Here is a 24,306-nt window from a genome sequence, read left to right on the forward strand (position 1 = left end):
CTCCCACCTCTGCCCCAGCCTCCCCTCCGCCCTTCACTGCCCTTGGACCTCCTTCCCATCCTTGACAGGAGCTCAAGCCTATCTTTGGAAATCACCTCCTTTCCTTTTTTTTTTTTTTTTAATTTATTTATTTATTTTTGGCTGTGTTGAGTCTTTCATTTCTGTGCGAGGGCTTTCTCTAGTTGCGGCAAGCGGGGGCCACACTTCATCGCGGTGCGCGGGCCTCTCACTATCGCGGCCTCTCGTTGCGGAGCACAGGCTCCAGACGCGCTGGCTCAGTAGTTGTGGCTCATGGGCCCAGCCGCTCTGTGGCATTTGGGATCCTCCCAGACCAGGGCTCGAGTCCGTGTCCCCTGCATTGGCAGGCAGATTCTCAACCGCTGCACCACCAGGGAAGCCCCCCTTTCCTTTTTTAACCCCCATCACCTTGCCTTTTCATGAACTCCAGTCCACACCGCTCTGCCTCTCTCACCTGACACTGAACTATAAACATCCTGGCAACCCTGCTTAACTCTCTGACAATGCTGGTTTTGCCTTCCCACCTAGATGATCAGTGTTTTGAGAAATGCTTTTTTGCATTCTCTGGAAGACTTAGCAAAGCTACCTCATATCTAATGATTATTGATCTCAAACCTTTCCTGGAGGCAAATGCATCCAACATGAGTTCACTCTAGTCAGTAACTGTTAATAAGAAGTTTCTGTCCTGACATCTGGATCCTTACCTAGTTAAAACTGCTACTCAACTGATTATTGCCTTATGCTAGGCTGAATCACATAAAATTTCTGACATTCCATTTTTTCAAATATTTTGACATTTTCAACATACAAAAATGGCATCTTCATGTGGCTTAACCTAACACATCCAACTCATTGCTGCAAACACAATGCCAGCCCAGCTGCACACGCTGAAAAAGCAAAACTGGGCAGACATGTGTGGTCGTGAAGCCCTATGGAGAAAAGTAGCACAGATCTGAGCTGGTTCTAACATCAACAAAAGTAAACTTCCCGTTCTCCCCCTGAAATTTCTTTTGGATTCCATTCGTATCGTAATTGTTTTAACTAATCTTGTAGAATGTCTGTACTCAGTCTAGGAAGGCAGGAAAAAGAATGCTTCTGGAACCACCTACTAAAGGGAAGAGCTTCAAAAAGGGGGGCGGGGGCTTCCCTGGTGGCGCAGTGGCTGAGAGTCCGCCTGCCGAGGCGCGGAACGCGGGTTCGTGCCCCGGTCCGGGAAGATCCCACATGCCGCGGAGCGGCTGGGCCCGTGAGCCATGGCCGCTGAGCCTGCGCGTCCGGAGCCTGTGCTCCGCAACGGGCGAGGCCACAACAGTGAGAGGCCCGCGTACCGCAAAAAAAAAAAAAAAGGGGGGGGGAGGGGGGTGGGGAGTGCAGGGTGTTCAGCTTCCGATACAGGCAGTGAAGAAGGGGTAACCGTCAAAACAGCAACAACGTGGCCTGTGAAGTGGTCCCAGCTTTTAACTCCCCATTAAATATATAAAACGTACAATACATGTTCTTACCCTCACCTCTACTCAGGCTTTCAGCAGATTAAGAAAAGGGGCTGAATAAGGAATTGAGTCGTTTCGATTTCCTAAAATACATGACAAAGAGCAAGACTTTATTCTCTTAGTTTTACCCCCAAGAAAACAATGTGGGCCAGACCCTGTGGGCTTCACATGAATGTCTGATGAGTGACAACTTACAACACACTTTGGTGACCAGGCTTCCCACATTACACAGGTATTTATTTCGGAGGCTGCATGAGTAATCTCCGGTGGTGACCCACACACAGGTCCTGTGATGGGATGAGACTGTGGACCAGAAGGTTTACAACGTGGTGAAGTCAATATCACGAGAGCTGACCCGGTGAAACTAAGAATCACGCTGCAGTCTGACCGCCTGGCTCGAAGGCAGCGCGGCTGTTTGTGAGCTGTGCAATCTTGGGCAAACTCACTCGTTCCTTCTACAAATATCTATGGAAGCGTCAACTAGTCCCAGGTGCTGGTCTAGGGACCAGGGATTAAATGGAGAATACAGTAGTCATGCTGCTGACGGGCATGCTCTGAGTCTGCGTTTCTTCATATGGAAAATGGGGGCATGAGAGTACCCACCGCGTGAGATTGCTGGAAGGAATCAGACAGAGTAACTGTGCAGAGCCCTGAGAACACCCTTGGCCACGCTGAAGAGCTCAGTAAATGTCAGATGTGCCCACTGCCTCCACCACCACCATCATCATGGTGTTAAAATAAACTCAACGTTGCCACCAAAACCAACCTAAGATCAAAATAAGGCTCCAGACCTAGCCTCTGCTTTACACAAAAGTTATTTAAGAAATCAGTAAGAAAATGGAACACTATGAAGACTATTAGAGAAAGATGGAAACAGTTCTCACAGAACGTCAAGTAAAGAAATATTTTTAAAAGGTTCATAACAGCAGCAGCAAACACTGTACACAGTACCTACTACACAGCAGGCATTGTTTTAAGCTCTTCATATTTATACATAAATAAGTTAATATTCCCCAAACCCTGTAAGGTATGTGATATTATCCTCATTTTACAAGAGATGAAAAGTGAGGCACAGAGATTTTATGTAATTTGCCCAAAGCCAAACAGCCAGTAAGTTTCAGAGCCAGGATTCAAGCACAGGCTGCTGGCTCTAGGGTCTGTTTTCCTACGTACCCGTCTGCTACAGCCTCGTGGGGGCAGTGTTCTGTATAGCAGCTGGATGGGTAGTTGGATGGGTACCATGGCAACAGAAGAGGGAAGGAGACAGGTGTTCCCTTCCCTGGACTGTGCAGCTACTCACTTTGGTAGGATGAGGACCATGCTTCAGGAAGAGTAGATGAGCATGAATTCCACCCCTGGGTGTATAACCAAGAGAACTGAAAACTGATGTCCACACAGAAACTCGTACACGAATGTTCACAGCAGCATTATTCACAATCACCACAAAGTGGAAACAATTCTGATGCCCATTACTGATGGACGAATGAATGAAATGTGGTCCGTCCGTACATCGAAATATTATTTGGCAAAAAAAAGGAATGAAGGGCATGCCACAACATGGGTGAACCTTCAAATCATCATGCTAAGTGAAAGACGCTAGTCACAAAAAGCCACATGTTGTATTTATATGAAATACCCAGAAAAGGCAAACCCATAAACAAGTAGTAGACTAGTGGTGGCCAAGGGGAGTGACTGCTAGCAGGTGCAAGGGTTTCTTCTGGGGGAGATGAAATGTTGTGGAACTAGACAGTGGCTGATGGCTAGACAATCTTATGAATATACTAAAAACCAGTGAACTGTACACTTTAAAAACTGTATACATTACGGTACATGAATTGTATTTTTAAAAAAAGAATATAAGAGCAACTGTGCTCCCCTGTGAAAATCTCCAGAAGGAAAATACTTACTTTTTCTGTCCACTACGGCAAATACAATCAAGTCACCACTACACTTGGCTCTAAAGTGCTTCTCTATATCGTTTTTTAAAATCCCAATATGTAACTTTGGCACACCAATAAAAAAATACCTGAGAATCTCTAAAAACATAAAACTTTATAAGTATTATTTCATTCACAGTAATACATTAAGTTTTGATAAATGACCCAATAAAATTAAATCCAACGAGAAAGAAAAACTAAGTAACTTTATTAATATGACTTCAAAGTTAGCATTCACTGTACATTTCATTTCCTACTTCCCTTCCTTTGTACCTTCCTGTGGTGCCACATACAGCACCAGAGCGAAGAGCCATCCTGCCTGGGCTGGAATCTGGCCTCTGCCACATACTAGCTGTGTGACCCAGAGCAAAGTTAGCAGCTCTGTGCCTCGGCTTCCTCTTTTTTTAAAACAGGGGTGGCAGGAAGCATACTTACCTCAAAAGGTTGCTGTGGATTAAACACAAATGCGTATTTGTAAAGCACTTACAACAGTGCCTGGGACACAAAACGCTTTATAAGTGTTATATATCACGAGTGATGTAATGGGACAGAGCTCCACCAGCAACAGGACTGGACACAGATGAGAAGTCATAAAGAGAGGCCTGGGGGAGTAAATACAAAACTCCTGACAGCAATCACTTCTCAGAATGTGTGAGATGTCAGAGATGTACAAGTCCCCTCAGAAACATGAGCTAGATAAGCCCATCAAGGTTATTTACAAGGCACTGAAACATCACACCCATAAGGAGGAACCGCATATAATAACCAAAGGTGTCGCATGCAAAGTGTGTGTATATATGTATATGCAAACACTCAAAAATCTAGCTATTCACAGAGGAAACCACTAGGTAATGCTAAAAATGATTTTAAATCGGGGGTGGGGGGGGAACAAACAAACAAAAAAATCCCCTTGGCTACCAGACAGACACTGTACGCCTAGCACAGAGCGCTTCCTCTACCATCCATCTAACTGGATTTCTGTCTAAAAACCAATAAACAAGTAAAACTAACTGGAACTGACTCCAATACCATAAGCTGCTTCTCGGGTTACTTTCCTGGAAATGGGATGTGGCACTTGAACGGAAAGAAGAACAAATTCATTTTTTAAATAGCTCTTCAGAGGCAGCCTCACATCACTGCCGCCATTTACCATACGAAATTTAACGTACGGAATGATCTACAAGAGCTACTGAATTTTTCTCATTTGTCCCGAGGCAAACAGAACAAACAGAAATTTTGTTCTGGAGAAACATCATGCAGAAACTGCTCTTTAAAAATTAACTTCGCGACGTCAATTCTGACTATCAGAATTGACAGTCAATTCTGACAAAGAAAGGGTGAAGCAGCCCGTTCCTCCACCAGTTAAGGAAGTTACTATGGCCCCGACGTAAAGCAAGGACAGTTCTGATTTGCAAAGTGCTACTGAATGCTGGCAAAGCAGCAAATCTCCAAAGCAACCCTAGAGATTTGTCCCTATAAACACTTAGCTGACAATCTTATGAAGTAACTCACGTTAAAAATTTACTGAAAGTAAAATCTAAGCCCAAAGAATTCATTTATAAAAGATTGCTCAATGTCTTTAAATAAGTCTTTTCAGGTAACTGAAACCTAGGCAGTGCAAGGAAAATCTTGAGCCGTAATTACCTAGATCCTCGCCGTGCACGGACCAGTAGCACCAGGGAACAGGTCAGAAAGGCAGAATCCCAGGTCCTCCCAGACCCACTGTATCTAAACTTGGATTTTTTTTTTAAGGTTGCATTTTAACACGATCCCTGTGCTCTGCATGAATGCTGAAGTTTGAGATGCACTGGTCTAGATGCTCTCTCTCTGGTTACATCCAGACAAGGAACGCAGTGATGCAATTAAATATTTTGCTTTTCAACAAGTACCGGCTTTTGGGGGGGGGGGTCAGGTACCCCAACTCTTAAAATTAAAAGGAAAAAAAAATGGTGCGTGGGGGCCACACACAACCCTTCGCTATCAAGACATTCTCAGAAAGGCTCAGAAACAACCCAAAGGGGATGTGTGAAATGCTTCCCACAAGCCCAAGCTCATGGGGAGTGAACAAAGACACGCTGGTACCTGCAAAGCGCAGAGGTGCATCTTTGTCCAGGGCGATCAGTGGCGGGTCGAGGAGCACGGTGCTGTCACTCTCCGTAACTAAGCCGTGATACGTGGGCTCCAGCCACGGCTTGTGCTTGTTGACTGTGTTCAAAAACAGAAAAAGCAGAAAGGACACAGGCCAGGTTAGAATTATTATTTTCAACTCGACTGCTTTTGAAGACACACATCCATTATTAAAACAATATAACTCTCATGAGTTCGGAAGGCCACGCTGCTATTTTTTGTGGCCAAGTTTGGTATCAACGCCCAAATGGGATGAAATTCTGAAGTGATGTAGAAATTATCTGAGGCCATGAAGCAACCAAAAATAAGAAATAAATTGCTCTAGAAATTGAAAGAAAGAAAAAAGACTGATGGTTATGGACGGTATCATATCTTACTATCTCTGTTTTCTGCCTCTCTTAGAAAAGTTACAAATAAAATATGTTGTTTCTTGGATTAAGAGATACAAACTAAGCAAGGTCCTACTGCATAGCACACGGAACTATATTCAGTATCTTCTAATAAACTATAATGGAAAAGAATCTGAGAAAGAATAATATATTTGGTTGGACAAAAAGTTTGTATGGATTTTTCTGTAAGATGTTATGGAAAACCCCGAATGAACTTCTTGGCCAACCTAATATATAAAGAATATATATATGAAAGAATATATATATACACATTTTATATATATATATAAAAAGACAGAATCACTTTGCTGTATACCAGAAACTAACACATTGTAAATCAACCATACTTCAAAAAAAAATCTTTTTAAAGACATACAAACTACTACGTATAAAATAGATACGCAACAAGAATATATTGTACGGCACAGAGAAATATAGCCTTTATTAGGTAAAACTTTATTTTTTATGTTTTTAAGTTTATTTATTTTTGGCTGCTTTGGCGTCTTCGTTGCTGTGTGCAGGCTCTCTCTAGTTGTGGCAAGCAGGGGCTATTCTTCGTTGCAGTGCATAGGCTTCTCACTGCGGTGGCTTCTCATGGTGGAGCACGGGCTCAGCAGTTGTGGCTCGCGGGCTCTAGAGCACAGGCTCAGCAGTTGCGGCACACGAGCTTAGTTGCTCCGCAGCATGTGGGATCTTCCCCGACCAGGGCTCAAACCCGTGTCCCCTGCATTGGCAGACGGATTCTTAACTACTGCACCATCAGGGAAGTCCCTAGGAGTGTAATCTTTAAAGGAGTGTAATCTAAAAAATACTGAACCACTATGTTGTACACCTGAAACTAATATTGTAAATCAATTATATTTCAATTTAAAAATGTTATTTCTTTATAACAATAATAATACATTATTTATTTAAAATTAGCATTACAAACAAAAACATAAAAGAGGTGAAACAAGACTTATGAATATAAAATTACAAATATGAGGTATTAAAAGAAAATGAGGGCTTCCCTGGTGGCGCAGTGGTTGAGAGTCCGCCTGACGATGCAGGGGACACGGGTTCATGCCCCGGTCTGGGAAGATCCCACATGCCGCGGAGCGGCTGGACCCATGAGCCATGGCCGCTGAGCCTGCGCGTCCGGAGCCTCTGCTCCGCAACGGGAGAGGCCACAACAGTGAGAGGCCCGCGTACCGTAAAAAAAAAAAAAAAGAAAAAAAGAAAATGCAAAATTTCTGAAAAACTTGACTGAAAACGCAGTGTTCAAGAAAAAACCCCTTTCGGGATTTCCCTGGTGGCACAGTGGTTAAGAATCCACGTGCCAATGCAGGAAACACCGGTTCGAGCCCTGCTCCGGGAAGATCCCACATGCTGCGGAGCAACTAAGCCCGTGCGCCACAACTACTGAGCCTGCGCTCCAGAGCCCGCGAGCCACAACTACCGAGCCCGCGTGCTACAACTACTGAAGCCCCCGCGCCTCAAGCCCGTGCTCCGCAACAAGAGAAGCCACCGCAATGAGAAGCCCGTGCACCGCAACGAAGAGTAGCCCCCGCTCGCCACAACTAGAGGAAGCCCGCGCGCAGCAACGAAGACCCAGCGCAGCCAAAAAAAAAAAAAAAAAAAAAAACAACAACCCCTTCGGGATTGGGCCAGCCTGCACTCAGAGTCCAGCTCTCCTCTGTTATTTGCTGCGTGACCTGGAGCATATAACTGACCTCTCCTGATCTCAATTTCCTCTTTTATGAACCAGGGACACCCCACAACCCACAGGGCTGGGGTAGATAATTGGAGAAGTGTTTTTCCTACTCAATTAGGCACTAGCACTGTTACTTTTGTTTTTAAGGTAGGAACATCTGCTCTGGCAGTCTGCTTACCTGAGAAAATGAATTCGTAGTTTCTGTCCATTTCGTTCTGCCCCGGGCTTTGCCCCCAGTGGGGGTCTGTGCTGCGACTTTCCCTGGTTGTGGCCACCAAGCCCCTCCCCGGGTTCCTATCTCCACCAGCTTGTTTTGGGCTCATCTCACAGTTGGAACCTTTCCATTTTCCTTTTACTGTCACCTTCTGAATGTTCACATTATAACCTCAGGCTATGTAGTTAACCACGGGAACGACTCCTGAAGCTGATCTGATTAAAAGGGATGTTATGAAACTTTATTTCCACATAGTTGGTGCCTATTTCTTGAATTAACTACCCAGATTCTCTTCCGTAAGTTTAAATCAACCCAGAAGTAACTGAAAATAAATTTAAATGTTTAACCATCTTTAATACAATGTGACCACGATGTGATACTACTTTTTTTTGCTGTTACGTGATGATGGGAGAAGGTGAGGGTCAGAAGCACCTGAGCCTCACCTGCACTTAACTCCCTCGTGACCTATTGGAGGAGCAGTGCGCTCACATGTGAAATCCCGAACGGGCAGACGTGTGTAGGCCTATGTCTGCAAGGCGGAAAAAAAAGCTACCATCTCTCTGCTTAATGACGCATCCACCAGACATTTTACAGACGCTGCACCCAAGCCAAGAGCAAATCCTTCCGCCTTCATTTTCAAAGTAAACCCAGACCCACGGGGAGTGGGTTAAAGGGTAGAGAGTTTCGGTTTTGCAAGACGAAAAGAGTTCCAGGAGTTGGTTGCACAACAGTATGAAAGAACAAACTCAAAACTACTGACTTGCACACTTAAAAATGGTTACAGGGCCTCCCTGGTGGTGCAGTGGTTGAGGGTCCGCCTGCCGATGCAGGGGACACGGGTTCGTGCACCGGTCCGGGAGGATCCCACATGCCGCAGAGCGGCTGGGCCCGTGAGCCATGGTCGCTGAGCCTGCGCGTCCGGAGCCTGTGCTCTGCAATGGGAGAGGCCACGGCAGTGAGACGCCCGCGTACCACAAAAAAAAAAAAAAAAAAAAAAAAATGGTTACAATGGGAAATCTTATGTTACGGGTATTTTTCCACATTCTTTAAAAATCCACACCCACAAAATAAACCCAGACGCAGCCATTTCTCATCCTCTCTGCTGCCCACTTAGATCTACTACAAAAGCCAAGTAACCGCTTCATCCTTGCCTCCTGCACTGACTCTTCCTTCCCACGGTGGCTGGGGGACCGCTTCTCACACAGGCCTGTGCTCTCAGAACCTGTCTACACCAAAGGTACTGAGGACCCCAAACAGCTTTGGCTTAGGTGGGGCCCATCTATCTATCAGTATTTACTGTGCTGGAAGTTAAAACTAAGAAAAATGTTAGTATTTACTAAGTCATTAAAAAAAAAACCCACTGTAAGTTATCATAATATTTTAATGAAAATAACTGTATTTTTTAAAACAGAGTTTACTAAGAAGACTGGCAATGTTTTACACTTTTGCAAACCCTTTCACCTTCTGGCTTAGTAGAAGACAGCTGGGTTCTCACCGCCACTCCTGCAGCCAATATGCTGCTTATGACACATGCAGCCTCTAGAGAACTCCGCTGCACACTCATGAGAAAATGAGGAAAAGGCAAGTCATATCTTAATATAATTAAAATAGCTTTGAGGGCTCCCCTGGTGGTGCAGTGGTTGGGAGTCTGCCTGCCGATGCAGGGGACACGGGTTCGTGCCCCGGTCCGGGAAGATCCCACATGCCGCGGAGCGGCTGGGCCCGTGAGCCGTGGCCGCTGAGCCCGCGCGTCCGGAGCCTGTGCTCCGCGGCGGGAGAGGCCACAACAGTGAGAGGCCCGCGTACCGCAAAAAAATAATAATAATAAAATAAAATAGCTTTGACCTCTCAAATGCCCTGACAAGGTCCCTCGCTTCAGGCCTCTTCAAATGTTTCCTCCTCCAGTTATAACTGCCTCTGCTGCTCTGCCCCCTAGCCCCCCACTTCCTTCTTCTTTTCTCTGCTACTCCTCCCGACCACAGGCAGTCAGCCTGGGACGTGGGGCAGATTACCTGGCTTCCCTTGGCCTCAGTTTCCTCACCCGTAAACTGGGGACAGCAACAGTACCCACCTGGTAGGTTCCTGTGTGATCAAACCAGTCATGTGTAAAATGCTCAGGACAGTGTCGGGTGCTCAGTAGATGCCACAAAGGGGTTGTGTTGTTACTTCTCCTGCACACAGACCGGTACAAAACCAGAGATTCCAGGAGGATGTGACCTTTGTTCTCTGCTAATTCCCAGTACCTCGGGCCACAATAGCATCTCACTCCTCAGGAACTAGCTGGTAAGTGAGTATATAAGGAACCCCATGTAGAGTACAGATAAAATCAGTGCCCTGGTTTATAAATTCTCTCACAGAGAAGAAAGTTTTGGTGCTGAGGATTTAAAAAAAAAAAAAAAAGGTACGATTTGGTGTTTCAGACATTGGGAAGATGTTTTTTTATTTTTTGTTTCTGGAAGGTGGATGTTCTAAGCAAAGGAGACAAGAATCCGAGGCATCGCATACATCAAAATACCGAGGGGTCTGCCTGGAAAGTAAGCTGAGCCCAAATCCAGGTCACAAGGGCCAAAAGTTTATAGTGCCTCTGGAAAACATCTCCCCTCACAAGAGCTGCTCCCGGGACAAGAGGTTTGGTGGAGAGAGTTCAGCTGGTTGTGGTACACCTGCCCTTCTCCTTCTGAAATACCGCCCAGGACAGTGGTAAGTTAACTGGCACAGTGCTCTGCACGGGCCGCACAGCTGGCTGCAGCCTTTGAGCTGAGAGGGCTCCAGTGAGCGCAGAAAAGAGCCTCGCTTTGCAATCAGGTTGAATGTTTTCCCTAACTGCTGAAAGTTCCGTCCTCTCCAGGCCTTGTTAAACTATCCTACGAGAAAGGCTGGAACACTGCCTGGAGTTACAGACCTAATACAGATAAACAGGCCATTTTAAAGAAAGTACTCCAAAAGTAAAGGAGCTGTTACAGTGGAGGATTCCTGGACTGAATGTCAATATTATGACAGTATGAGCGTGTTTCGTGTTTGGTAATTGCAATCATTGTTGATTCTGTAGTGGTCATCCATTTACAATGCTTGGCGTCAGTTTATTTATCTCTTGTAAAAATAAAATACAGTGTGTGTGTGAGTGGTGAAAAAAAAAAAGACCATCAAAGAAAACTCCAAAACCTCCGCTGTTTGTCACTAATTTTGAAACAGAGAGGCTATTAGTTCAATTCACTATTGATAATGTACTATTAACAGCAATATTCAATTCCAATTTATTTTCACGTTTAAGATTTTATTAATAAAATTATAAGCACATCAAATAAAACTGAAGAAGACTATTCCAATATGTGAGTCCATAAAACCCCTGAGACTTAAACTAAGTGGATTTATTTAGCCTAGTAGGAAAGTAAAAATATTAGGCAAAGCGAATTGCAGAAAACCTGTGATGCATTTCTGCCTACCCTAATGGAAAGGCCTGCAGCTGAAAATGGCTAATGGTTGAAGGGGAATAATAATTGAATAGCTGGTCCCCGTTCTTTTATTTTTCCCCACTATTCTAATTTTATAACTCAAAATTTCTAAATTGCTCCTGGAGCTGACAGTAGAATGAAGAGATTTGGCCAGTTCCATTGACTGAGCTTTTAAATATTTAATAAATGATATTTTTAATATTTCATCACATTCAATTGGCATTATAAAACATTTATGGAAACAAATGACTGACGTTCCTGTAATCATCCAAAAAAAGTCATAAAGAAAGACATGAGACTACAGGCCGTAAGTCTAGGAGCAGGTCACCCATGTTCAGAGTCTTTACCCAATTCATTTCATTACATTCTAGATCATAAAAAAGCCAACTAAGTTTTGAATGGCATAGCATTAACCAAAATCACAGAATAGCAAGGCTAAACCATATGATCGTCTCAGTAGATGCAGACAAAGCTTTTGATAAAATTCAACACCCATTTATGATAAAAACTCTCCAGAGGGCTTCCCTGGTGGTGCAGTGGTTAAGAATCCGCCTGCCAATGCACGGGACACGGGTTCAAGCCCTGGTCCGGGAAGATCCCATATGCCGCGGAGCAACGAAGCCCGTGTGCCACAACTACTGAGCCTGCGCTCTAGAGCCTGTGAGCCACAACTACTGATCCTGCGTGCCACAACTACTGAAGCCCGCACGCCTAGAGCCCATGCTCCGCAACAAAAGAAGCCACCACAATGAAGCCTGTGCACCACAACAAAGAGTAGCCCCCACTCGCCACAACTAGAGAAAGCCCACGCACAGCAGTGAAGACCCAACACAGCCAAAAATAAATAAAAATAAATTTTAAAAAAACCACCTCTCCAGAAAGTGGGCACAGAGGGAACCTACCGCCACATAATAAAGGCCATATATGACAAACCCACAGCAAACATCATGCTCAATGGTGAAAAACTGAAAGCATTTCCACTAAGATCAGGAACAAGACAAGGATGTCCACTCTCGCCACTCTTATTGTATTGGAAGTCCTAGCCACGGCAATCAGAGAAGAAAAAGAAATAAAAGGAATCCAAATTGGAAAAGAAGTAACACTGTCACTGTTTGCAGATGACATGATACTATATGTAGAAAATCCTGAAGACGCTACCAGAAAACTACTAGAGCTCATCAATGAATTTGGTAAAGTTGCAGGATACAAAATTAATACACAGAAATCTGTTGCATTTCTATACACTAACAACAAAAGAACAGAAAGAGAAATTAGGGAAACACTCCCATCTACCATTGCATCAAAAAGAATAAAATACCTAGGAATAAACCTACCTAAGGAGGCAAAAGACCTGTACTCAGAAAACTAAAAGACACTGATGAAAGAAACTGAAGATGACACAAACAAGATGGAGAGACATACCATGTTCTCGGATTGGAGGATTCAATATTGACAAAATGACTCTACTATCCAAGGCAGTCTACAGATTCAATGCATCCCTATCAAAGTAACAAGGCTAGCAATCAACCCTATAAATGTAGGCTATACCTGGGGAACACACCTATCATTTTAGGACACGGCTAGTTTCGGTGGCTGTGGTAGACTTTAATCATTAGAAACGGCCACCAATTTAAAAATCAAAATGAAAAGAATGTAAGAGTCAATTTCAGGATTAACTTGAAATATAAAACTTTCATCTCCCTAAGTACATCCCAACTCTCTGGACTAAAGAGAGGATGGCCCCTTACCCAGGACACACAAATCACAGACTCAGGCAAGGTGGTTCCAAAGCCTGTGTCATCAATCCAGTTTGCCCCTCCGCATTCCAGAACACTTAGCTTGGTCATATCGGGCCAATATTGATATCATAAAAAATAATGACAGGTGACTTAGTTTTAAGGGATTATAGGCATTTTGCTGGTATATCTTAGATGCTGTTCCATGTTTTGTTTGCAGATTCAGTGTTTAACCTCAATCTGCAATTAAGGAACACTGACACTAGGTGGCGACAGGTGCCTCCGATTCCATGCTGCAAATCACCGGGTTTCGATTAAAAATCTAGCTCTTTACTTACCAAAGGAGCAGAATGTAATCTGAGTCAGCAGGCCCTTCGTTAAAGATGATATGTATAGAAAAGTGTCTTAAATTATATGCGTATAAAATCTCCAGCCGATTTTTTTCTCGAAAACTATAATAAAATATTCACAGGGCCCAAAGCAAAATATAAAAAGGCATACATTCTCTGGGACTCTCTCAGTACTGTCCCGGTTGAATACTCTTATTTAGAGCTGACCATCCCTGATTCTTCAAAGCAGCTTAACATCAAAGGTCCTTTCAGCTTCACATCACCACTGACTTGGAGCTTGTTCCAAGAGATCTTCCCTGAACACCTGCTATGCGTAAGCACACGGCAAGGTGCTGGGCTCTCGGGGAATCGTGGCACAATCTCTGGAGAACACAAACATGTCAAAGACCATCTACATTCTAAATGATGTGGCTACAACTAAGGGGTTATGAGGTGTGCCAGGAACTTCATCAATCAGCAGGGACCAAGATGACCAAGGAGCCACCATCCCAAATGTGGCCACGCCCCTTGCCAGAGGGAAAGAGAGAGCTCTGGAGGGTCTCCCGGTGGGAGCCGAACCTTCCACCCAAAAGGGACACAAGGCACTTTTGCTCCTAATTCATGGCCAGAACTAGTCACACAGCCTCACCCAAATTCCCCAGGGTGGGGGAGTGCCATTCTACGTGTCTGGAAAGAGAGCTGGAAATATCTGAGGTCAACTCTAGGGACTGCCAGAAGCACAAGTGGAGACAGCCCCAGGGACACCCCTAAAAGGGTAAGCGAGGTTTCTCAGCTGCGAGGGAGTATTTTAAACAGAATACGAATACATATAAGTGTTTCTTAAAAAGCTAAAAAGAGAGTTGCCGTATGATCCGGCAATCCCACTCCTGGGCATATATCCGGAGAAAACTCTAATTCGAAAAGATACAGGCATATCAATGTTCACAGGGCCACTATTTACAACAGCCAAGACATGGAAGCAACCTAAATGTCCATGGATATGTGAATGGATAAAGAAGATGTGGTGTATATATACAATGGAATATTACTCAGCCATAAAAAAGAATGAAATCATGCCATTTGCAGCAACATAGATGAACCTAGAGATTATCACATTAAGTGAAGTAAGTCAGACAAAGACAAGTATCATATGCTATCGCTTATATGTGGAATCTTAAAAAATTATACAAATGAACTTATTTATAAAACAGAAATAGATTCACAGACATAGAAAACAAACTTATGGTTACACCAAAGGGGAAAGAGGGGAGGGATAAATCAGGAGCTTGGGATTAACAGATACACACTACTATATATAAAACAGATAAACAAAAAGGGCCTACTATATAGCACAGGGAACTATATTCAATATCTTGTAATAACTTATAATGGAAAAGAATCTGAAAAAGAACATATATATATATACACACATACACACACACATGTATATAACTGAATCACTTTGCTGTATACCTGAAACTAACACAACATTGTAAATTATACTTCGATTTAAAAATAGTTATAAAAAATACATATAAGGTAGAAAGGTAGAGAAAGATGTGGCTCATTCTGGGACTAGCAAGACTGTGATGAACGCATGGCTCTAAGCGTATAAGGAGGTACAGCTAGACGGGGGCTTGGTCTGTGATTTTAGGGTAACATGGCAAGCATCCCTCTTCTGTGCTACACCAATGAGCTCTCTCAATTCTTTAGACAGTAAGAAGCTGTTAAAAGCTATAAACAATGTGGTCTGGTAGAAAAGGCAAGAACTTTGGGATCAGACAGAACTTAGTTAATGAATAAATTCTGTTTCTCACTCCCGCTGTAACTAGGGGCAGATTATTTAACCATCCTGTGCCTACTTCTTCATCCTAAGTGGGGGATGAGACCACCTTCCATAACCTTGTTTGGAGGATTATAAATGAGGTAATTGAAGGGCCCACTCTATGCCTGACACACGGGCGTTCAACAAATACTTGCTGATAAGTTAATCAAAAGCAATAGCTATGTTTTAGAAATAACTGCGAGGGCAGAAAGACCAGAGTTTAGGAGACTCAGGAGGTGTTTCCATGACAACCTCCCTATCATCATCTTTCTGAATACAACCTACAGCAAAAGGAGATTCCCTACAGCCTCAGACCCTGCACTGGCCTCATTTTATCCTCTTTATTTGGCAAAAGAAAAGAGAGAAGTAGCATTATACAGAGTGATACTGTTAAGTATAAAACAAAAAGCAAACCAAAAACACCTGGCACTTTTTTTTTTAACCAAAAAAGGAAACTTTTTAATCAACCAAAGTTACACTGCATGAAATTTATACACAGCTCTCCTTTTCAGCTGAGGTTATTCCTGGTAATGGTTTTAGCTAATACAGCATTAGTTTCCTCTGACTTTGTAAAATATATTTTGTATTACTCTTAATTTTTTCTAAAACTGAATACTTCCCTGGAGAAAACCATAATTTGAAAAGATACATGCACCCCAATGTTCACTGCAGCACTATTTACAATAGCCAGGACATGGAAGCAACCTAAATGTCCACTGACAGAAGAATGAATAAAGAAGATGCAGTGTATATATACAATGGAATATTACTCAGCCATAAAAAAGAACGAAATAATGCCATTTACAGCAACATGGATGGACCCAGAGACTGTCATACTGAGTGAAGTAAGTCAAAGACAAATATCATGTCTTTGACATGAAATATCATGTCTTTGACATGATATTTGACATGTCTTTGACATGACTTATATGTGGAATCTAAAAAAATGGTACAAATGAACTTATTTACAAAACAGAAATAGAGTCACAGATGTAAAAACAAACATGGTTACCAGGGTAAAATGGGGGAGGGGAATAAATTGGAAGATTGGGATTGACATATGCACACTACTATATATAAAATAGATAACTAATAAGGACCTACTGTATAGCACAGGGAACCCTACTCAATATTCTGTAATGACTTATGTGGGAAAAGAATTTTAAAAAGAGTGGATATATGTATAACTGATTTACGTTGCTGTACAACAGATACACAACAGTGTAAATCAACTACACTCCAATAAAATATTTTTTAAATAAATAAATAATTAAAACTGAACATGTCCAAAGAATCTCTAGACAAATTCTGTAAGCAGGCTTAAGGGCCTCTTCATCGCAATCCCAAATAAATTTAATGTCAAAGTGTTGGAAAAATCTATATGCATTAGATATTGTTTAGATCAAGGTTTCTCAACTGCAGCACCGCTCATATTCTGAACCAGATACTTTTCAGGTGTGGCCCATTCTGTGCACTGCAGGATGGTTAGCAGAATCCCTGGCCTCAATCCACTAGATGCCAGTAGCACCTCCCCAGCTCTGACAACCAAAAATGTCTCCAGACTCTGCCAAGACTCCACTGGGGGCAAACACCCTTCCCAGCTGCCCTAGAGCCATTGACTTAGATCCACCACCTTAAGGAAAACCAAGGTTTTTCCACATTAAAATCATTTGAGGACTTCAAAAAGAATCTGAATTATTTTTTATAATTTGTGTATTACATCAATATGAAGTTCGTTTTTAAAATAAAATCACATTTCAGTGTAAAATAAATCCTTAAAAAAATAAAAATAAAATAAAATAAATCCTTAAGCAAACGAACAACCTTTTTAATGGTACAGTGAAACGTTGCTTGTGTTTATTCACATTTCCCCTACCGTGAACATGCAGCCCTACACGTTCAGCCGTGCCATTTTACGAGAGGAGGCTGGTGGCCTGCCCATGCTACCCGTAGTTCCACGTGTCAGGGAACAGGATGCGTGTCACTGGGTGAGACCAAAGAGTAAGGAAGAGCGGAACAGGGAGGAGCCTGGGTGCCCTTCTCCCAAGTTCAAAATGCAACCGCCCTCCCCAGCTGCCCTAGAGCCACTGACTTAGATCCACCACCTTAAGGAAAACCAAGGTCTTCCACATTAAAATCATTTGAGGACTTCAAAGATAATCTGAATTATTTTTTATAGTTTGTGTATTTCATAATTCTATAATTTATGTGTGTTACATCAATGTGAATGGGGGGAGCCAATGCAGATGGAAGCAAAGGAGAGACCTGATGGGGCGCCTGAGGGAAGACCGCCTGCCTCAGGCTGGAGGTGACAGGAAGGGGCAAGAATGGAATCAGAGAAATCAGTAAAAGACGTCAGGACAAGATAAGAAACAGTAAATGGCTGAAGGGGCTGACCCAAGACTGTGGTTTGGTGTCTAGGCTTCCATAGCACATGGCTGATGGGACAGCTGTTCCCATCCTGGACTGACAGTTAAGGAGACGACAGCATGGGGAGAATCCAGCAAAAGGCGCTTCTTTCTTTTCCCTTCCTTCTATCCACAGTCCATCCATCCATCATCCATCGTCCATCCATCCATCACCCACCCATCCACCATCCATCTATCCATCACCCATCTGTCCACTGTCCACCCATCCATCATCCATCCATCCACTGTCCATCCATCCATAGTCCATCCATCCATCATCCATCCATCCACCGTCCATCCATAGTCCATCCATCCACCGTCCATCCATCATCCATCCATCGTTCATCCATTCACCATCCATCCACAGTCCATCCATCCATCATCCAGCTATGCACCGTCCATCCATCCATCCATCCATCATCCCATCTATCCATCTTTATTGAGCCCCAGGTAGTCTTCTAAGTGCTGAGGAAATAATAGCGAAGAGAACACTCCCTGCCCCCTGTACAGCTTATGTGATGGTTGACAAGTTTTAAGTACATGCTGCAAAAGAATTCATTCATAGGGAGCAAAATTACATTTTCTACAATTAAAACTTCCCCAAGCTTAAAGGGAGCCTTCTATTTATTCCTCCAAATTCCAAATTTTTTCAATTGTTGTAAAATACACAACTTAAAATTTACCATCTTAACCTTTTTCAGTGTACCGCTCGATGGCATTAAGTACATTCATCTCCAGAACTGTTTGCATCCTGCAAAACTGGAACTCTGTCCCCATTGAACAATGATTCTGCACCCTCGTCATTCCAGCCCCCAGCAAATACCAGTCTACTTTCTGTCTCTTATGAATTTGACTACTCTAGGGATCTCACATAATCGGATATTTGTCCTTTTATGACTGATTTGTTTCAATCAGCAATAATGTCCTTGAGGTTCACTGATGTTATAGCATGTGTCAGAATTCCCTTCCTTTTTAAGGCTGAATAATATTCCACTGTATGTATATACCACATTTTGTTTATCCACTCATCCATCAATGGGCACTTGGGTTGCTGCCATCTTTTGGCTACTGTGAATAATGCTGTCATGAACATGTGTGTACATGTATCGAGACCCTGCTTTCAATTCTTTTGGCTACATACACGGAAGTGGGATTGATGGATCATACAGTAATTCTATTTTTAATTGTTTGAGGAACTGCCATCCTGTTTTCCATAGTGGCTGCATCATTTTACATTCCCACCAGCAGTGCACAGGTTCCAAGTTCTCCGCATACTCACCAACACTTGTTACTTTCTGGGTTTTGATAGCAGCCATCCTAATGGGTGAGACGAAACAAGTTCTATATCATGTAATTTTATCTTTTTATATTATGTAAGATATAAAAGTACAGACTAGAATAACGAACCCCATGGAACCATGATTCAACCACTACAATTATCAACAAAGGGCCAATCTTGTTTGATTTATACACCCCCATTCCTATCACCAATTTCAAATATTTTGACACATATCCCAGACATCATATAACTTCACCCCTCAATACTTCAACATACATCTCTAAAAGATGACTCTTTTGGAAACCAACCATAATGGCACTATCACCTAAAAATTCACAGTAATTACTTAATATCATCAAATATCCAGTCAGGATTCATACTAATCTGTTTTGGTATATCAAATAATTTAACTCAATACACCTCTCTGTCTGTGATGTTTCATCATGAATTTGACTGCTATGAAAGAAAAAAACTTTAAACCATTGATCACCCTTAAACAATAAAGCTTTCATGGTTTCCACAACCTCCCAATTTTTGTTTCACCATTAAGTATGTTTATTTAAGTAGGTTTTTTTGTAGATGTTATCAGGTTGAGAGAGTTCCCCTCTATTCCTAACTTGCTGGAGTTTTTACCATGAACGAGTGTTGGATTTTGTCAAATGCTATTTCTGCATTGATTTATATGATCATGATTTTTTTTAACCTGTTGATATGGTGGATTACTGATTTTTTAATGCTGAAACAGCCTTGTGCACATAGAATAAATCCCATTTGGTCATGGTGTATAATTTTTTTTGTATTGATATACTGTTGGATTTGATTTCCTGATGTTGTACAGAGGAATTTTACTTTGTATTTGTTTATTGAGACTGTCATTAAAAATTTTTTCATCAATGTATTTCAATTTGCTTCTGTTCTGACCTGAAAATTCTACTGGCTTGAATAGATCTAGTTCTGTAGATTCAACATCAAATACAACACTTATTTCCTGAGCACTGACTATGTACCGGGCACTGTATATGCTCAATTTTACTCTCCACTGAGACTGATTTCCTAAAAGATGTAGGTACACAATGGGGCAGGAGACAGCAACAGTCACGATGCTGGTTTTGAGCAATCAGGGTGTGATGATCTCAAATGTGCTTTTAAAAAATTAGGATTAAAAAAAAGCCAAGTGGAATTTCTGATATTAAATCTGGCTTAAACATAGCATCCCCACACACCTAAGAGACAAATAACTGAAGGTCTGTTAGTAAAGAGGCAGGTCCTCCTAAAACAACGTTCAGGACCTTTTCAGATCATGGACTCAATTTTGAGAATCTAATGAAAGCCACGAACCCCCTCCCCAAGGTAAAAATGCGAAAACACACGTGACACATGGCGGGAGGTTTTAGGGGCTTCATACGACTGCTGACACCAGTCCAGGTAAGAATCACTATTCCCAAACACAGTGAAATCTCTATCAGCTGACCCTCAGAAACCTGGCGTCTTCACCTAGCACCTTGATGTAACTGGAAATCAAAGTGTAAAACTACATTTCTTTTATGCTTGTTCTCAAATTGTACTTGTATTTCACAGTCTTCAGCAGCAATATCTTAAGAGTTCATGGAGGGCTTCCCTGGTGGCGCAGTGGTTGAGAGTCCGCCTGCCGATGCAGGGGACGCGGGTTCGTGCCCCGGTCCGGGAGGATCCCACATGCCGCGGAGCGGCTGGGCCCGTGAGCCATGGCCGCTGAGCCTGCGCGTCCGGAGCCTGTGCTCCGCAACGGGAGGGGCCGCGGCTGTGAGAGGCCCGCGTACCGCAAAAAAAAAAAAAAAAAAAAAAAACTTTGTGAGTCCGCCTGCCGATGCAGGGGACACTGGGTCGTGCCCCGGTCCGGGAAGATCCCACATGCCGCAGGGCGGCTGGGCCCGTGAGCCACGGCCGCTGAGCCTGCGCGTCCGGGGGAAAAAAAAAAAAAAAAGTTCATGGAGACTTCCCCACATGACCCCAAGAGAGAGCCAAGGAAGAAATACAAATTAGGAAAGACACTTGCCGCATTTTTAAAGAAAGTAAAGGCTAGTGACACAGAGAGGCTGAAAGTAATAAAGAAGTTAATTTGAAGCTGAAATGATAGAGTATGCTTTGAATAATGGTGAAAAGCCCAAGTGATAAAGACAGAAGCCTTACGCTTTTATTGAGAATAATAAAAAAAAAATCACTTCCAAGAGGGCTGCTTCCATCTTGTTCCCCTAATTAATTTTACAGAAAAGCATCTTTGTTACACTAGTCAGGAGGTTACATAATTAAACATTCTTACTTCACTGTTATGAGAAAGATGAAAAGGAAACTGGGTGGGTGGGTGGGCAGATGGGCAGATGGATGGATAGGCAATAGAATAAGGATATCCTTCTTTAAACAAGTTCCAGGTCTGCTCTCCAGATGGGTCCATGAAGATCTACGTGTACCATCCACAACACGGCATAATAACCGATCCGAAGCCATTAAGGGAGGTATTTAGCATATTTTACTCACAAGTATCAGGAAAATGTGAATATTTTAAAGCAGCCTCCAACAAATATTTTTTTAACATTTAAATAGGCTACCTAGGGACTTCCCTGGTGGTCCAGTGGTTAAGACTCCGCGCTTCCAATGCAGGGAGCACAGGTTCGATCCCCGGTCAGGGAGCTAATAAGATCCCACATGCCGCACAGCATGGCCAAATAAATAAATGAATAAATAAATAAATAAACATGAGGCTACCTACCCTTCAGTTGCCCATTATCTCATTTTTCTAGCACTCTGATTTTCAAAGTTGGATTTAACTCTCCAAAGTAACTATATCACATTCACAGATTTTCTAGTAAGCAAATGGAAACACTTCCGTAACAATAAGTGAAATCAATTACTTTTCTAATCAAATTCTGTTTTACTCAATATTGAGATTTACCCCATCACATGAACAGGCCAGGTACCAACCTAAAACATAACCCGCAGGTCTAACTATAATAATGCCTGTGTTCCATTGCTGTCTCCTGAGCTTCATGGACAACTATCCCACATGCTGAGAGCCTCTCCTGAATGTCACAAACGTGACGCAACAGCCACTCCAGCGTGGGAGCCTCGTGTTCAGCTGCAACACAATTTCCAACAGCAAAAGCTCTTGCCCGACTCCTCCAGAAGTTCCAGGTGATGGGCGAGATGCACAGGGCAGACAGTCCTCAAACTTCTGGGAGGTCAGGGATCTCCCTCAGTGTTTGCACTGGGAGGGGTCCAGGCGGAAGTGCTCTGGGCTCACAGGATTCCTCCAGGGTCCTGGTCATGACTACTCTGCAGCCCCTTGTGCGGGGAGCCCTGCCTTCAGCTGCAGCATCCCTGGGAACGGAGGAGGCACCTGGCCCGAGTCCCACAATACCCCACAGGTGGGCGGTCTGCAGGGTGACATCCCCAGGGAACCTGGGGATCTTCTCTGACCAGCGTGGTGGGTGCTCGGGTTAGGTTCAGGGGGCCCTATGAGCTTTTCTTTTTTTTTTTTTTTTTTCGCGGTACGTGGGCCTCTCACTGTCGTGGCCTCTCCCGTTGCGGAGCACAGGCTCCGGACGCGCAGGCTCAGCGGCCATGGCTCACGGGCCCAGCCGCTCCATGGCGTGTGGGATATTCCCGGACCGGGGCAGGAACCCGTGTCCCCTGCATCGGCAGGCAGGCGGACTCTCAACCACTGCGCCACCAGGGGAGCCCCCTATGAGCTTTTCTCATGCTCTGTTCCCTCTGGTGGTGACTATTCGTGCATGATTATTGAGATATCTCAGAATGCGGCTTTGTGACAGGAAGAAGAGGTGGGAAACTGGAGGGACTTCTTAAAATTTGTATCCTAACAGATGAGGGGAGCTCAAACCACAGAGGGCAAGGAATACACTGACTTCATGCACCACAGCAGTGCTCCATAACCAGGGTGCGGGCCGCATCTTCCAGACCTTGTCTCCTGGGCTGCACCCTGGAATCTGAGCCAGTCAGACTGACCTGGGGTTGGGCAGGTTTGGAACGGGACGTTCTCCAGGAGATTCTGCTGCACTCCCCAACAATGAACGAATGAATCATGTGACTCGGAGAGTTCTCTTTAAGAGGAACTGGGCAATTTCCACTTTTGCTCTCTTAAATGCTTTCCTGCCCTCTGTACGCACCCCTACCCCACCTGATCCCCACCCCCAGAGAGCTATTTTGGGAGGCAGCTGTCTTTGGATTCGCTCTTCTAGGATACTTACAACTGGTACCACCTATGGCCACTGGTTTTGTCTTAGCACAAGAGCCCTCCTTAAGCAAAAGCATCTCATGCATGACTTAATTCGCTGAGACGTAATATACAGCATTTCTCACAGGCAATGCCATGCAAAACTGTGAACTTTATCTTCAGGTCACTCCACTGCCTTTCTGCACATGCAGGGTTACCAACATACACACCTGCTTCGCTCCCCACCCCGCAGCCACCCCCGTCAGCGTGTGCTTCCAGATTTTCCTGACCTCTTCATTTGTACCAAATCTAAACTCACCTGCTCCAACTTTCCACTTCCTCACAATCCTGCTAGGACTGGCCTGCTAGTCTGAGAAACTAATTTGAGTCGGGTGCAAATGAAGGATAATGACAAGATAGCCACACTTGCACTGTGCCGAGGATTTCAATGATTTAATACAAAAGTAGAAACTAAGGTAAGAAACGCAGGCACCCTGCCAGCTGGTGGAGGAAAATATTTTTGGAACAGAGCCCTTTAACACCTCTCAGTTCATACCTTAAGTGCATGGCAGTTATTCAGAGGACATATATTTTTATGCAGTTTCCTACAGAATTAAATATACAGCATGACAGGAACAAATCTACTGCCAAACCAGTTAGAGCATTTCAAGTTGGTGATCTGTACACATCCATTTTTCAATTAACGCTTACAACGCAAGTCAATCAGAAATCTAGTTATGCAAAAAAGTACCTGTCATGATTTCCTTAAATTTCCTTTTTTTGCTATGTTACCAGAAAATACAGGCCGGGTTTGCCCTTTTCTTTCTTCTTATCGTTATCACATTTGTCTTGAATTAAAATAGGACAGGGCGCTGTCCTGAATCGTAACATAATAGTCCGGTGGCAATTTCCAAGTTCTGTTGTGTGTTTTTAGTCTCCTGACCTTCATATACAATGGAAAACTTTATCATATATAGTTCAGAAAAGGTCACACAATGTTCAAGACCTTCTGATATTCGCTATCAATACAACACTCTTAACAGCTGTTACCCAAAGTACTGTCATAAGTTGACTAGAATTGCCTAAAAAACACAACAGCTGACCGCAAAAATATAAAAATCCTGTCCTTGCTCCCCGATTTTTTGCTCCTTTATTAACTTACGTTCCTACAATACCAACGATAACAAGATAAATGCTTTTCC

At 43.3% G+C, this 24,306-nt stretch overlaps 1 protein-coding gene across 8 annotated transcripts in view; it reads right to left on the reverse strand.

Moving 5' to 3' along the window:
- LOC137215008 (beta-catenin-interacting protein 1) overlaps positions 1–24,306 on the reverse strand; it is a 151,823-nt gene that overhangs the window by 32,998 nt on the left and 94,519 nt on the right. For 7 of the 8 annotated variants that reach the window (XM_067719555.1, XM_067719547.1, XM_067719530.1 and 4 more), the window contains one exon: positions 5,528–5,650. In XM_067719555.1, coding sequence (XP_067575656.1) covers positions 5,528–5,650 — 123 coding nt within the window. Of the gene's footprint in view, positions 1–5,527; positions 5,651–7,832; positions 7,879–24,306 lie in introns of those variants that run through there. The other variant, XM_067719539.1, reaches the window with a different exon arrangement.

The sequence above is a fragment of the Pseudorca crassidens genome, chromosome 2 (genome assembly GCF_039906515.1).
Source record: "Pseudorca crassidens isolate mPseCra1 chromosome 2, mPseCra1.hap1, whole genome shotgun sequence".
Lineage (NCBI taxonomy): Eukaryota > Metazoa > Chordata > Mammalia > Artiodactyla > Delphinidae > Pseudorca > Pseudorca crassidens.